The 16082-nt window shown below is 43.7% G+C and overlaps 3 protein-coding genes and 2 long non-coding RNA genes across 11 annotated transcripts in view; 2 read left to right on the plus strand and 3 right to left on the minus strand.

The window, feature by feature from the left end:
- The window catches only part of sesn1 (sestrin 1), a 26034-nt gene extending 23675 nt beyond the window's left edge, over nt 1-2359 (plus strand). Inside the window, exon 9 of one of the 2 annotated variants that reach the window (XM_037245270.1) lies at nt 91-1174. In XM_037245270.1, coding sequence (XP_037101165.1) covers nt 91-177 — 87 coding nt within the window. In that variant the 3' untranslated portion in view covers nt 178-1174. Of the gene's footprint in view, nt 1-90 lie in introns of both variants that reach the window. The other variant, XM_037245271.1, reaches the window with a different exon arrangement.
- LOC119118353 overlaps nt 1-16082 on the minus strand; it is a 439862-nt gene that overhangs the window by 334789 nt on the left and 88991 nt on the right. The window lies entirely within an intron of this gene.
- On the minus strand, nt 1747-10057 carry armc2 (armadillo repeat containing 2). Of its 4 annotated transcripts, none has more exons than XM_037245253.1 (18): nt 9830-10026; nt 9323-9733; nt 9180-9252; nt 8744-8903; nt 8535-8664; nt 7187-7254; nt 6997-7101; nt 6309-6496; nt 6137-6239; nt 5836-6050; nt 5591-5736; nt 5424-5523; nt 4392-4680; nt 4183-4305; nt 3995-4108; nt 3680-3812; nt 2893-3050; nt 1747-2758 (listed from the first exon to the last, which is right to left on the minus strand). In XM_037245253.1, exons 2-18 carry the CDS (start codon nt 9571-9573, stop codon nt 2640-2642), a joined length of 2475 nt encoding a protein of 824 aa, XP_037101148.1. In that variant the 5' UTR covers nt 9574-9733; nt 9830-10026; the 3' UTR covers nt 1747-2639. The 4 variants fall into 4 exon arrangements, with proteins under 4 accessions (XP_037101148.1, XP_037101147.1, XP_037101149.1 ...); XM_037245252.1 differs by having other exon boundaries at nt 8744-8906; nt 9830-10024; XM_037245254.1 differs by lacking the exon at nt 3995-4108 and having other exon boundaries at nt 8744-8906; nt 9830-10028.
- Nucleotides 4578-7126, plus strand: LOC119118355. 3 transcript variants are annotated; one of them, XR_005096702.1, is made up of 4 exons: nt 4578-4693; nt 4864-5017; nt 5938-6089; nt 7006-7126. It is a non-coding gene; the product is annotated as an uncharacterized LOC119118355 (long non-coding RNA). The 3 variants fall into 3 exon arrangements; XR_005096701.1 differs by lacking the exons at nt 4578-4693; nt 4864-5017 and adding an exon at nt 5725-5865; XR_005096703.1 differs by lacking the exons at nt 4578-4693; nt 4864-5017 and adding an exon at nt 5733-5860.
- The window catches only part of foxo3b (forkhead box O3b), a 28374-nt gene continuing 25738 nt past the window's right edge, over nt 13447-16082 (minus strand). Inside the window, exon 4 of the mRNA XM_037245266.1 lies at nt 13447-16070. The gene's annotated coding sequence lies outside the window, so the exon portion shown is untranslated. The remainder of the gene's footprint in view (nt 16071-16082) is intronic.

Here is a 16082-nt window from a genome sequence, read left to right on the forward strand (position 1 = left end):
TCCCCTTTTTCTCATGCAGTGAAATGTGTTTTTTTTATTTTTATTTTTTATTATTAATGTCACTAAAGGTTTCTTTATTCTCACCTGCAGGTCCATGTTAATCTGCTTCTTATGGAAGCGCGAATGCAAGCTGAACTTTTATACGCTCTGAGAGCCATCACTCGCTACATGACATGAAGTGCTTCTTTTTTTTTGTTATATTCTTTTTTTTTTTTTTTTTTTTATCACGTGTCATTGTTGGGACATTTCAAGAGAACATTTCCGGGGGGCTGAGTGGAATATCAGAACAAAGAAGCAAGTTTTTTGGGGTTTTTTTAGCCTGCAGTGCCAAAAATGACCAGAGGTAGGCAGCATTGGGCTTAAAAAAGCAGTTTGTTCAGGATTTTCTTCAGTGTTCTAGCAACATCCCCTTAATTCAACTTCTTAATTTTCGTGATCACTGTTTTTTTTCCCCCTCGTTTTAATTTCAATCACCTTTTTGGGCCCCCTACATGTGTGCCTGAACTCCCCAGCGTTTGCGTATCAATAACGACGATAATGATGCTGCTGCTGCTCCCAGTGTTATATTCAGCAGGGACAAGGGGGTCTTATTGACTCCCCCACCCCCCCAGAAAAGTAGAAAAAAAAGTTCTCCATCCACTGCAATATCCCCAAATGTCCGTGTAAGCTAATTCAAGGAGTGTGTTTGCAAACTCATAGAACACTGAGCCCTATTTGAGTTTGTGTGCGTGTGCGTGCGTGGCTGTTTAAAAAAAAAAAAAAAAAAAATAGTTTTTTAAAATTTCACATGTCAAAAAAAAGGCGAGGCACTATGAAGGCGACTTCTTGCTTCTGCTGTAGCTCTGTTATTTTGATGTACCTTGTTTAACATGTCAGCGATGACATCATCATTTTTTGTTATAGCTGTTTATTTAGAAAGACTGAAAGAATGAGCGTCTCGTGGGGGCTTCATCAGGGGCTCTGCTATGGGCTTGGTCTGGGAGGAATAGCTAACACACACACATAAGCACTCACACAAAAGCACATATTGATACACACACACACACACTGCTAAGCTGTCTTCCGCATTATCCCGGCTGCCTGGTCGCCCCTATTTGGAAGGCTGTGAATTTTACCAGTATAATAAATACCTCTTCTCTTATCTCCATCAAATGTTTTCTCTCTGTGCAGAAAAGCATGTACAGTGGTACCCTTGCTTCAGAGTGTAATTTGTTACAAACTCTATTGCTACTTAAATTGCGAGTTAGCTTTCTGACAACACATAAGGTGTTGCTCTCAGAAGTTAAGGTACCACAGTATCGCCAAATCATTTTGGTGGACAGGCGTGTTTTTTGTCAGAGAGCAACTGTTGAAAAGATGCTCTTTAGTGAGCAGTTTTTGTTTTTTTTCCCCTCCTCCCTGGGCTGCCACGTACGTCCCCATTTGCTAAGGGGATGACACCGGCCCGCCATCAGGCTGATTTGCGCTCGCAAACGGTTGTAGCTGTGCTTATTCAAGCCTACTTAGTGCAAAAAAAAACAAACAAAAAAAAAAACAGCTTATGTTTTAATGAAACAGTTATGTTGAGTAAAAAGAAGTGAAGTACCGCATTCTAATTGTGAGTGCAGATTAAGACCGTGATGGCTGGGAGGTTTTCGACAAAAAGAATGGTACCATTGGAAGTGAGTCGGAAGAAAATGAGAGATTTTTTTTTTTTCCCCAAAAAAACTTCTGACTGACGTCAGTTACTGACACTTTAAAAAAAAAAAAAAAAATCAAAAAATCTATTAAAAATCATGGAAAAAAAAAAAAACTATGATATTGAATTGTTGTGTATCATTTGTAGCGTTCTCTTATTCTAAAATTATTTGGTTACCTTGAGTCAAACATCTCAGCAGGACAGCACGCTAACACTGATTGGGTGCCCTGCACTGCCGTTGGTAGTGTAGTGGTTCACTTAGCAACAGCCCAGTATATCTTTTGAACTAGAGGAGCTCATCAGCTTGCCTCTTTGTTACAACTTGCTGGGAAATAAAAAAAAAAGATTGTCTAATCTACTAAATTCTATTTGAAGGCCTCCCCTATTGAGCATTATGACATCATCACCAGCACAACCATCACCCTAAAATGCCTTCACTTCTAATTTAGGTCTTAAAAAATAATCAGCCAGCTAATACTTTATATTACGAGTAATGTTTTAATGAGATGTCAAGGTTGTTCTTTTCTTTAATCATGAAGTGCTGTTCCTGATTTGTGTTGATGTAACAACCATGTGACTTTGAAAATGCTGTACTTTTTGGCGACTTGTAAGCACTGCCTGGCCCCGTGTCTGTGTAACATGAATACTGATGATGATAATAAAGGCTTTGAGAGGCGACAACATTTCTTGCTTAGTCTGTGCTTTTTATTTGTTTACACATTTCATAAAATGTTTGCTTACCAATAGAGACTGAGGCGACTCATCAAACCCACGCATACATGCTCACAAAAACAAAGTTATACATACCGTATATAAATGTGCAAAAGTGTTGTGAAGATATGTGAGGCTGGACTTTAAAGTGCTTTAAAACAGTCACGTGATGGTGGGATTCAAAAGTCAGTATCACAACAAAAACATTCACAATTGTTGTGTATGTACAGTACATATGATATGATATATATTATTTACATTTCATTGACCAGGTATGATAGAGTTTTTGGCCAACGGGTCTGAACTCCAATTCCCACAATGCCCTGTGGTAGTCCTCATCTTCTGTCCACTTGAAGATCTCGTTTTCATCTGAGTGGAGGGGGAGACGAAAAAAAGAGTGAGGTTGTACGATAAAATAGTGGCAAGATGCAGCTGCAGTGCATTATGGGAGTCAAAGAAACATTTTCCCATCTTTCCAAGATACATTGCAACCCCCAACCGACCCAAATAGGACGTGAGGATTTCCAGCAGCGACTCGCTGTCTTGCGCCTCCAGCAGCTTCTCAGGTCCGCCTCCTCCGCTCATGTTCCACAAGGCCTGACACAGCTGAGCCGACAGCTGCCAGTCACCTGCTCCCAGGTCTCTCAAGCAGTCCGTCAGTCTGGTACAAAAACACAGATTGTCAGATTTATTGCTTTAAAAAAACGGGGAAAAAAACGAACGTTGCATATATTTTAAGATGAAGAATTTGACAAATTTACACGTGCATAATGAAAATAAATGAGTTGAAGTTAAATGTATTATCTGTATTATATTGAGTGACATCTAGTGGTAAACTAATAAAGTGCAATGACCGATATTCAAATCCCGTGCTTTTTAAAACACGCGCACTCCAGTGCCACACAGAACAGACCACCACAATATAATGAAATGTAATCACCAACTATTTCTAAAATTACTATAAACGACAGAGTGCATTAAATTTTTTGACACATGCTGTAGTATTATCCAGCAAATCTGCGATTTCCTGTGTTTGTTCCCTTCGGAGATCCGTAGTAGACCAATGGCGGCGAAACATGTTAGCATCCGTACGCGACCCAAGTAATTAAATATTTATATAGCACATAGGATTATATATAACATGTACGTTGACGTGATATAACGTTTTTGCATACTATTGAAATTGATAGTGCTTTTTTAAAAGCAATAATCATTGAAAATGTAAAACTTTGGGCACAAACGTTGGCTCCGATTGGACCACACAAAATGGCGGTCTACTTAAATGCTAACTTGATTGCGATTCCCTCGAGGGAGAGACTGGTTCTGTTGGGAGGGTCAAGCGCCAGATTGGTGAGGACCCCGCAAGCCGAGAAGCACACGTCCGGGTTCTTGGAGTCCAGCAGCGTGACCATAAACCTGTGGACTGAGAAGGTGAGGTCAGCAGCCATGTTTACAGCGCAAATAAGACCAAATTGTGTTTGGAGCACTTTTTTTGTGTTACAGTGGTACTTTGACGTGGCCATCTTGGACTAGAGTGCTGTCCGAGTGACTGGCCTTCTTGTAAGTCAAGGTACCACTGTATTGATTAGTGTGTGGATCATGAACCTTTGTTCTGCATGATAAAGTCCCGCACATCTTTGGACTGGGACACGTTCCCGTAGACGCGCGTGGCCTCGAGCACGGCGGTCATGTTGGAGCTGAGCACCAACTTGAGCATCACTTGAATTACGACAAGGTGGCAAAGAATGATTATTTTTGCACTTGTCTTCATTCTTTTGAGCTGTTCTTCTTACGCTGGGCGATGGCCAGCTGGCTGCGTCTGAGCACAGCGCTTTCTTTGCGGTAGAATGTCAAATTGTTGATGGCGGCTGCCACGTTCACCGTCAGCTCCTCGCTCTCTGCCACCGACCTCAGCTCTGCGACACACACAATAACAGTTTGAGGTGCCAAAGAACATCCTAATTTTAAATTTTAGCTCTTGACACTACCTCTGTTTTCTCACCCAGTGTCTCCATCAGCAGCTGGACGCAGGTGGTGCTGCTGGCCAGCGCGGCGCCCACGTCCTCATGGATGCACATGTTGGCCAGCACCCGGACCAGCTTCACCAGCACGTCCTCGGCCTCCCGCCGGCTGGCCGGAGGCGGCGGCGACTCCTCCTCCCTCAGCTGGTAGTCATCGTACAGCCGCAGGAGGGTGTCCAGCGACGCCTCGCAGCGGAAGAGCCGCTGGCGTGCCTCGTCACTCTTGGCCGTCAGATTGCCCAGCGTGAAGAGCAGACGCACGACCAGATCCTGTGGGAGCGAGGTAATGGAGTGTGATGTTTTGGAACGTTCTTCTTAAAAACTCAAGTCGTACTTTCAGTTAGCTTTTTTTTTTTTCCTGTGACCCTTATGAGGACAAGTGAAAATAGAAATAGACAATAGTGAGGAAGTGAGTCAAGAAGCACTTTTGTCGCCCTCCTTTCTCGCGCTCAGGTGTCAGCAGGGGTCAAGAGTTTTCTCACACCTCTCGAGAGGAGGTGGCCGATAACGGCCCGCAGCTCCCGCTAGTGCCTCGGCGCCGCTTGGTCGGTTACATCACGAGCAGGTGCACTTGAACGCCGTCTAATGCTGTCGTGCAGCGACACAGGTATGAGGACAGGACGGACTGTCCTTTCAGGAGGGTGTGTGTGTGTGGGGGTGCGTGTGTGTGTGTGTAAACGTTAACACCCCATCAGTCATGTCTGAGTGCTTACACAAAAGCGGCGCTCATTTGTTCTATTCTTATTCCTACTCCCTTCTGGATCATGTCTCGACTGGTCTCAACTGTAGCTCACCTTTGTCTGGTTCGGTTTTCCACTCAGTGTCATCATATCTGATCTGGGAATTATTACATGTCGACACACACATTACAAAGCGGAAAAAGGGCACAACACACAGACGTAACGGCCTGCAAATGCGCTTAATTGGGACTCGCGTGTAAACAAGCTGATGTGAAAGTAAACAGGAACCTAATCTGTTGACGCTAAACCTACCCAGGACACCCACTGACTCACCTGTTTTTGGTGGTGTTTGCTCAGGAGTTCTAAAAATAGTTGGTAGCAGTCGGGGGTCTGCTCCAGAGCGAGGCGGCACTCGGCATACGAGGAGAGTTTACTAAGGGGGCGGAGACTCAAACTTAGGCCCGATTCATGGACGAGCGTCTTTTTTTTAAGCAGCTTACCTATAGATTCGAGAAACGTTGGTGCACACGTCTTGGTCCTGACGATAGCGCTGCAGAACCGAACAGAGCTTCGACATTAGGGAGTGGGAGACAAAGAGGGGGCGGGCCTCGGCGTGGTCGGCCAGGTTTCGCAAGGTGGCGGTTAGCTGAGGACGTCAAGGGTCAGTCAGCCAGAAGAGGAAAGGTCAGCAATAAGAATGTTAGCAATTTGATCATGAAGAAAAAAATTCCGTGATCGTACGTACCTGTACAAGGATGTGTCCGGCAATGGTGAGGTGGGCGTCATCCACCCTGCACAGCTTTTGGATAAAATCGCGAGTCGCGCTCATGAAATTCTTTTCCAACAGGAGGTGGACCACGACGACGTTTCCCGAGAGAAATTTGAGCGTACCGGCGCCGTAAAACAGCGCTTCGCTGCATGACGTCGCATCCTCACGCAGCAGCAGCCCGACCAGCGAGTCTAGACGGAAGAAAAGCCTCCACACTCAAGACCTTCGAGGTACGGCTTTTGGAAATTTGGTGATCGTGAGAACGAAATGTGTTCACCTAGGACTGAGTTATTCTGGAATAGGACGTCGTTGGCTTCACTGCGACTGATTTGGAAGATAAGCTTGCAGATGTTGAGTAGGTTGTTCCCACTGACATGTAACTGGAAAAAATAAAAAGTCATTTAATTTGAACAATAATTGGAAGGGACACGCCCGCGGTTAAGACTCACAGCAAGACACAACTCGGCGACGTGCATGTGGAGGCGCGGGGAATTGAGGTCAATGAGTTGGAAGAGCATTCGTAGTATCGACGAGCGCCTCTTACAGCGCTGAGGGCCCAGCATACCCGCCGCTGCCAGGGCATCATGGAGAGCGGCGCACAAATCACACAGATGCTCCGGTGAGGCCTCGTGGCCACCTGGAGGAATGTAAAAAAAACAAATCTGATCCGCCGAGCTTTTGAGAGACTGCTTATACAATGACCAGATGTTCGTCCTAAATGTCTGGGCCCAGTTCTGTGCCGCCACCGGGCCCGAGTCCACGTACACGTATGTGCCCCATCAATGAAACATTAGCCGTAAAATAACATCCTCCCTTTGCGAGGAAACTTCCGAGGCTAAGCGGCACAGCACAATCGCACAGCTCCAATCTGGATGCAGAGGAAAGAGAAAGGGTGGAGTCTGTTCCTTGTTTCCCGAGTCAAATAATAAATGTTCCCGGCATCGAAACCAGGGCTTGGCGCACCCTGAACACCTTGCTGCAATTTCGTACGCAGGAACTCCCAAGGCAAAATAAATATTGAATATGGAACTTTGAAAATGAGTTTTCCATGACTCAAACATAATAACTTCCTGGTCAAACCCAACACATGTCATCCGATTGACTATTTATTGCCTTTCCCTTTTGTGTTGTTCTTACCCCCCGCAGCCGCTGCTGCCTTTAGCTGCTGGAGAAGAGACGCTATCGTATCCCAGCGTGAGTCTGCACCTGTGCTTGTGTTGTTCTTTCCACTCCCGCCCAAATCTGATGAGAGAAAGGGCCCATTGGTGAAAATGGCGCACGTCTGCTTGGTTCACAAGGTCAGTGTCCTAAAATACAAATAAAAGACCTGTTCTTTGTCCTGCTCTGACCTCGTCGCTTCCGACTCCGGCATCAAAACTGGACTGTGGTAGTCTGCTGCTTGCACCAGGAAAACACACAAACGAATGTGTTAGGGCAACGGGACATTTAAAAAAAACAAAAATTGAACTTGATGAGTCGATTTCAAATGCTGCCACTTGGTGTCGTTGTTGCACCACAACTGCAACACTAAAGTCTTCTCGAGGTTGTTGGCAGTTTCTCAGCCTCAGCATGTGTTTGTGTGTGCGTGTGTTATGTCGACGCGGTCTCAGACTTCAATCTCCAACAGACAGGAAGTAAGACCTGAACTCTGTGGGCTGTCTGCTGGAGGCTGTTTGTTCTTTGTCATCTCTATGGGCAATTTTTGCAGGAAGTAACTTAATGAACATGACACACAAGAGTAGTCCTTTTTTCACCCCCTTAATTAAATAAAAGAAATAATAATAATAACAATTATTGTAATGTTTGTGCACATGTTTAGCATGTACAGCGCCTGTTAAGAGTGAACAGTCTGCGATAGGATTACAGGTCCCATCAGCCGGGCCTCTTTGTGCGATACGGACATTCTCAAGAGACATGACCTCATCCCTGTCTTGGGTCTGGCAACAGCGGGCTGCAGCAACAATGCATAGAGCTGCCAGGCTTGCCCAAATGGGCATCCAAATCTAATAAGAGAAGCCATTTGGAGCCATAAAATGACGTCTTATTGGATGCTTTCTGTCTGCGTCTATTAGCGGACATTAGCGCTCTGCGCCGATAAGAAAACTTTCAAAACTTGATAGTGCAAGGAAGCATATTCGGTCATTCCGGACCCCAGGCTGTATGATTCCTCACAAACAGCATCTAACGCGCCCTGTGATTGGATGGCGTCCAATCCAGGGTGCCAGAAGTCAGCTGGGATAAGCTCCAGCTCACCCTCGACTCTAATGAGAGACAAGCTCTACAGAAAACGGATGCGTAGATTCAAATGATTTAAATTCCAAATCCTCTTTAGGGCGGCTCAGTAGTCTGAATGGTTGGCAGATTTTCCTCACCGCAAGAAGGTTTCAATCTGAAAAGAGTCAGGCCGATTTCTGAAAGCTTGCTGCATCCTTTTTGTGCTGCGGGCAATGTTCTGAGCTTTCATATAAAATGTGTTTTATTGTTACGACTCCCACCTGGCTCGCAATCGATATGCGGATGGATCCGAACGAGAGAGTTACGTCCCCTGGCCCTGACACAACTGATGAGATTTGTGGCGGAAATATCTTGCCCTCTAGTAATAGCTGCCAGTAAATCTTGTGTTCATTATGGGATGTCACATTGATGGAAGCGGAGACGCGAGAGGGAGCAAATACCTTTCACTCTGACTTCTACGGGGTGAAGTTAAGTGAGGCACGCCGAAGACCTCTCTGTGGTCTCCGGAGACAAAAGCCTGGTCCGGTGGCAGTTTTTTCGCAGGGTTTTGATGTAATCTTTCTTGTGAGGCTACACAGAGAAAAAGCCGTCTGTCATGAGCAACAAAGTAGAGCAGAGAATGTAAATTGAGGTCAGAGTTGTTCCTCACCATCTGTGTGCGCCGCTAAAGGAGGTAACGTGGAGATAGATGCCGCCCTGAGGAGACGCCCTCGTGTTCGAGCTGGCGTCCTCTTTGGGTCCAGTGGGTCAGCGGGAGGTTTGGGAGATGACTTTGAAAAGTCGTCATTGCCGGGAAATGCAATCCTTGTCTTCTGACATGGAAACAATATACATTCAATATTGCAAGTGGTAATGTCACGATTTATTTTTATTCAAGATTGAAGATTTTGCATGGTACGTTTCAGGGTATTAGTTCTAGTTAATGGTTTTCAATTTGGAAGATGGCTCAAAGTCAAAGCGAGAACAGAACCCTATTGATTTTTGATCATATCAAATGGCAGGTGCTTGAGATAGCGGGATTGTCATGACACTTCTCCATACCTGTTGCATTATTCAACCCAATGATGAGGTCAGCGGTTACTCACATGCTCCAGTGGAGATAGGCGAGTCCCTGAACTTGGCCGGGAGTCTCCGACATCAAAATGATGTGCGTGAAGACTGTTAAGTTTAAAAACCATGGTGTAAACATGCCTCATAAGTCAGATTTGGTGACACAAATAAGACATACCTGAAGCTTGAGGAAGGTCTGCTGCTGTGGTCTGCACGGACAGAGCTTCTTGCAAACAACTGCCTGTGTGCATCTCTTGGGGTGTAAGGTCTCTGGGTGGACTGAGCTCGGAGAATCCTTCTTGCTTCACCCACTATCTCTGCACTCGTCTTCAATAAGGGGTGCCTCCTCGGCAGAAAAGGCCCACAGAGCTCGTATTTCCTCTCCGTGGAGCCCATTTGGCCGCCCTGCCCTCGGCTCAGCTTATGCATTAACTCCGTTTTGTCTTCATGATTAAACTTTCCTGTTATATTTACGTGTCTAGCATGGTTTGCCTAAGGGAGAATGGTTTGTTTTATGGTGGAATGGTCGGACGACACCGAGCGAACGAGGAGTCCCGCGGTGCTGCGTCTCCATGGCGACCATATGTTGCTGTGGTAGCGAGCACAACAAACGGGGAGAGACGGCCCACTGTGTGGTTTTATGACGGAATATAAATACAATGGAAGAAGAACATTAAATACTTACTGTACATGTCGGGGAAATTGCAGGATGTACTGAACTACTGCTTAAAAAAAATCGTCTAACACGAACCAAAATAACTGCATGACTGCAAAAATATGTCGTTTTCAAAGTTCCGTTGAATAAGTTACATTTTTATATACATGTGATGTATTCTTAGACAATTTTGAAGAGAGTCCAATGGCTGTTGGAAATATGCTGCGAACTGCACTCTGCTTCAATTGCCATGCCGTCATCATCGGTCGACCTTAGTGATGACGTCATCACACGCGACCACGACTGTTTTTAAGGCAGAGAACAGGTAGTGAGATATTTCAAATTATAATACACATTGGACTTTTTTTTGTCAACGGTAGAAAAAAAGAGTCGTAAATGTCTGCCTTTATATTAATTCTAGTAGGTATTTATTGAATGTAATGAATTTTTCTAGCTAATGCGTTTTACTGAGCTGTTTCTGATTACCTAGCTTATATATATATATATATATATATATATATATATATATATATATATATATATATATATATATATATTTATTTATTTATTTATTTATTTATTTTTCTTGGGTTACACGTTCCATCCTTAACAGTGTTTTTTTTTTTTTTTTTTTCTTCAAAACTACTTGGAGCAATTTATTCCAAAACCTCCTGTTTTATGTTGAAGTCAAATGTGTTTAAAATGCGTGAAATAAATAGTAGGACTAACCCTAACCCTATTGCATCCTGCTCACCCAATCACAGGGTGTCACTGTGCAGTCGAGCAGCTAATTGGAAGGGGGCGGGAGACACTTCATGCCTTCGTCACTAGACAGACCTGTCAATCATGAAGGATAACAAAAGTGGTACTTGAGATGAGGCACGACCCACGTCACTGTCGGCTGCTAACATCACGAAAGAAGATGACGCGTCTCCTTGTCGACCCATCATTCACTACCACTCAGAAAACGCGTTTATTATTTTTGTTCAAAACAAATTTAAACTGGGTTTTGTCAATTGCGTTAATTTCACATTATCAACTCATTCACTTCCAGTAACTTTCAAAGCATTTTGGCTGAACTTGTTTTAGTGGCCGTGAGCCTAAACACACAGATGTACACCTGCTAAAAACAAAAAAAAAACAAAGACATATGCAACACAGATGGGATTTTGAGAACCTCTGTTTAGCATTAACAGCTAATGCTAACAATCTGGTGGCCATTTTCAGTCTCATGCTAACCACTAATGCTAACATTCGTTGTCATGGGATAGTATGTGAGCAATAACTGCTCACGTGAAATTCAAGGGATGGCCATTTGAATTTTGACATTAGCAAGATTCAAGAGTTTTTGTTCGCCATGTTTGAGCGTGCCAAACAAGGAATTTGACTTCGGTACATCACAGCCTCTGTTCAACATTTAGGTGACTAACAACACTCAGGACATGTGAAAAATGACAAATATTCTCAAACATCCCCTGATCTGATTAGCATTAGTAGCTAATAGTTAGCCGACACCTCTCCGTTGCTTTAGGCTCATTCTTTGTGACACATTAGCCGGTTCTTTGTCTCCCTGGTTTGCAAACACGTCATCTACACTATTTGACTGAACAGTCAGAGACGATAGGAATGCAGTAAAGGTGAAGAATGGGAGTAATGAAAATGTGTATGCGCTCTGGCTTGCTGGTTTTAATGGCGAGCTTGGGCTGTAATTCACTCCACGCTTGCACGCCATCGGTGATTGCACACAGGCCGCCTACAGCACTGGACTGAAATCCCTCTTTGTGTGTGTCCTTAGAAGTTATATTGACATGTGGTACACTGTGACCATGACCCTGCGTGCTTGCAGGCTCAATTGTCACTGTCACCGGCAGCTGGGGGATGGGAACTGACAACATGAAAGACTGTAATATTCTGAAATGTAATTACACTTGCATGTTTTGTTTATTTATTTTATTTTAGGGGGAAGACAAATGAAGGCATTTATCTGGGGAGAGGTGCTTACTTGTTGAAGTAGACACACTTGACATCAAGTTGAGATGGTATCTATTACAGTAAGTATTCTTCAATACTTGAAGTACTGCACAATGACTCAAGTCGCTATCGTAACGCACAAATTGTTAGACGTCCTCATGCCAAATTTCCGATAAGATGCCGTTATGAAAATGTTAACACACCGGCGGCGCATCTCATGGTTATTTTTAAAAAATGTCACTCCGGCACCTTCTGACACGCCGCTTCCTGGCTCATCCCAGCACCTCCTCTCCACAGGCTGTGTTTCTGTCATTTTGTCACACCTCACCTCTGCCACTTTTCACACCAAAACATGCTTGTGTGGCGCAAATGGTGTCACTTTGTCTGGCGTGAGTGCGAGCGTTGTGCTGCACGCGTACCGTGCCGTCAGCACCCTCCACCGTGCTCTGCTACAGTCAGCCGATATACTGATGACATCATCCCACTGCAGCAATCGAGCATGCGCGTGCGCGCCACTCACAGCACAAAGACGCCACTGACTCGGTTGTCAGGCTTCAGATAGATAAGCACTTGGATGGACAGATCAATAGATAGATTAACTGATAGATACTGTAGAGAGAAATGGAGAGACGGCTGGATGATAGGTTGATGGATGGACGGTTTACAGTGCAGCAACTCATGTAGACAGACAATACACGTCAGTCAGATCATCCTTGTCTTCGTAAAACGACTAATACTAATGTCGTACCGATGAACTGAGAGGAGTAGTGAAATCTCAGGTAAAAACTCCCAAAAAAAATCTTCAGAGACTTCTGTGCAAGTGCAAACTTGAAGTGGCGTAACTTGTCTGCTTGGGACATTCTGTTTAGGCACATGTGTCTTATTTCCGTGTCATGGTGTGGAAACTCAAGTCGGGAACGATTAGCTCCGCCTCCAGCTGCATTGCATTATTGATGAGGAAGCAAGAGCGAAAGGAGACTCAAATCTAAACAGTTAACGTGAGGCGGTTCCACATTCCCAAAGTGACACTTTTTTAGCATTTGGTCCATTATATAGGTCGCCATCAAACAAATGTCGGGTGCTGTCTACACTTGAGTAGGCACAGTAAATATGTAGTTTAAGGATTCACGATTGATCTCGACCTCAAAAGACGTTGGACAAAACCACAATATCACTTCAAAAAAAAAAAAAGTGCTTCTGGATGTCTGCCCTTGTTGAGAGCAGCCTTCCAGAAACAATTTGTGGAAGAGGATTTCTAGGAACGTGAGAGGAACGCAAAGTCACTCTCCTGGTGGAGACTCCCCCACCCCCAACACACACACACCAAAGTGATTTATCTTCTCGAATGAATAGGTGTGCCAAAAAAAAAAAAAAAAGTCGGCTTGTGTGAATCAAGATCCGCACGAGATATGTTTGCCCTTTTTAGCTGCTGCTGAGTCCTTTGTGTGACTTTTCAACACTCATGTCCAATTTAACTTTAATCTATAAACTGATTGGTTACAAATGATCAATTATTCCTAACGATTCAAGTTAAGAGTCCAATTTTTGGGGTGCGGGAAATATTTTCCTATGGTTTGGGTGTAACAAACAGCTATAAATCAAATTTACCCATTTATAATTGCCATTTTTGGAGCGTCAAACGGAGCGCAGACAGAAACGACCAAAAAACAAGCATGTGTAGCCTCACCAAGCTTTATTTACATGTGCACCATTTTGGATACAAACTAGATTACAGTTGCAGGAAAAAAATGAACACAGGAAGAAATACCCACTAACATCAACATCCAGAAGATTAATAATACGGGACAAAGTTGGACAAAGAGCGTATGGAAGGGAGCATTTTTACAAAAGTACAAACAAGTTGTTGACTATTTTTAGTGGTCTTGTATTTCTTCTTTCATTAAATGTGCACTGCGGCTGTGTGTGGAAGGAAAACGAACGAAGCAGTCAAAACGTCAACGCTCCGGCAACTTAGACAAACATGTTCCTTACTTTTTGTACAGTCAGTTTTCTTCAAATCCAAATGCTTTAATTTGCCCCACCCCCCCCAAAAAATGGACACTGAACACAAATAGGATTTTTCTTTTGTCTTACGATACACAATAACGAGCGGAATCAAGTCAGAGGATGGTTCAAGTGCTGCTGATTGAGCAAAATATAAACACTGTTGTCATCTTTGTATTCGAATTGCTGTCGAGGGACGGCACCGTTGCAACGAGTTGAGTGGTTAATCCTTAAAAACTGCGCACTCACACTCCTCTGTCTTGGTGATATATATTTTAATATAGAAATGTATATATACACATCTGTACATTATTATACACAGCCGAGTCAAAGCCTTCATGTCTCCCCAGGGCCACCAGATCAGATGCTACAACAACAGTTGCGCAATTTGATGGCGTTCCCTTCTACCTGGCACGTCAAAACGTTTCTTCAACTCTACCTTGGCGAGGTAACGAAGGGTCAAGTACTACGAAGGACAACACGACGAGGAGGTTCGGTGAGTAAATGCGTTTCACATGCACGGCGCTCACAACGTCAAAATACATCAAATGTGTACAAGGGGAGGAGAAGGGCGGAGGTGACGCAAAAAAAAAAAACTCGCCGACATGGGGAGATGCTTGCAGTAGCAGCGGATATGCAACCCCCCGAAAAACAGAGAGATGGCAAATAAATGGACAATATGACTTTTAGGGCCATGATGAACATTTTAGAATAATAAAGTCGGATTATGTCGAGAAAAAGTAGCAATATGAGGAAAAAGTCACGTTTTGGAGAGAATTTGTCATCTCACATTAACAAAATAGCACATTCTTGGGGAAATAAAAAATGAAGTTGTAACCTCATGGTGGATTTTTTTTTTGTATTTTTTCTCAAGAATAAAAAAAAAATCTAATCTTAAAACTTTAAATGGCATCTTTTAAGGAGAAAGTCATAATTTTTGAAACCATAGTTTTTGAAAAAAAAAAAACTAGCATGAGCTAAATCATCCAATTTTTGAGGCGCGAATCTCAAAATTCCTAAGCAAACGTGAAAGCAAGAGCCACTGTGCTTCTCGGGAGCCAACACAAACATTTGTGCAGTAGCCACTTTTTCTCGCAAGATTCAAACTTTATTGTCTGTCATGGCGTCACGTTCATATTTTATATCAGTGTGGCCAACATCCCCCAAAAGTTCAAAGGTTCACAAAGCATCACTGTTACTTTTAATCCAGGAAATGTTTCTTTGAATGAAAATACCTTGCCCCCACCCTCCCCGTTTCCCGCCTCCTGAGTGTTTAGATGTATTAAAAAAAATCCCCCACAAGCTGCATCCTTGTGTTGTGTGTGTGTGTGTGTGTGTGTGTGTGTTAGACATAATGTGCATATGAATGCTGTGATTTTGGCTGCCAGCATATCCTACTGCTTTGATTCAAGTAATTTGGCAACGTACAGAAGAGACAGCTTATTGTTTCACTGGAGGATAGGAACGGCTTCTGAAGAAACGTTCACGCCCTCGAGTCGTTTTTTATTTTTGCAGGTCGAGGGTCAAAACTGCACAAAATTCAAAAGCAAACAAAATCAAACGCGTGAGGTGCTCCGAGGACAAGATTCAACACTGTTTTACGTAGCACCTGTAATGCTGTGGAAATTGTCACTTTTTTTTTTATTATTATTTCCCGCTACATTATATGCTGTGATAAGCTCAAACTGTACAAATACCCACAAGTGAAATTTTCTTCCTATATGCTTTTTTTTTTGTCTGTGCTTTAAAAAAACAAGATTCAACGTGTATTTATGGAAACTTGTCCGTTCAAGCCATTTGTAGGAAGTGCGTGGTGGCGATAGTGGTGAAGTAGACACGCAAGGCGCTCTGTTTCACGTAACGGAAAATGGCAATAACAAATACTGTACATTTAGAAAAAAAAAAATGACGGGAGCCGGGGAACAGAGGTAAATACAACATCCCCGGGAAGAAAAAAAAAAAAAAAACCCCCGCTCTGGATCAGATTAACACGGCTCCCTCTGCGAGAGTTTCTTTTTCTCTGAAGAGGAACAAGCACGCCATGCATCCATTTGTTATTTGTCTCTGTAGTCCCACCTGCTGAGCAGGGTCTCGCGTACAAGGAAACTTGCATAACTCCAGAGTTTTTGTGACTTGTCATAGTTTGACAAGAGGCTCTTCCAAGGCGGGCGGATCGCTTGAAAGTCCGGCGGATCTTTTCCCCCCCGTGACAAGTATTTGTCGTGTAAACGCAATTGAATGTTGTGCTGATGGCTGGTGTTGGCAACAGGAGGGGGCGTGTGTCGGATTTGCTCACCTGTGGAAGAGA

Source organism: Syngnathus acus, chromosome 24 (genome assembly GCF_901709675.1).
Source record: "Syngnathus acus chromosome 24, fSynAcu1.2, whole genome shotgun sequence".
In the NCBI taxonomy this organism is placed as follows: domain Eukaryota; kingdom Metazoa; phylum Chordata; class Actinopteri; order Syngnathiformes; family Syngnathidae; genus Syngnathus; species Syngnathus acus.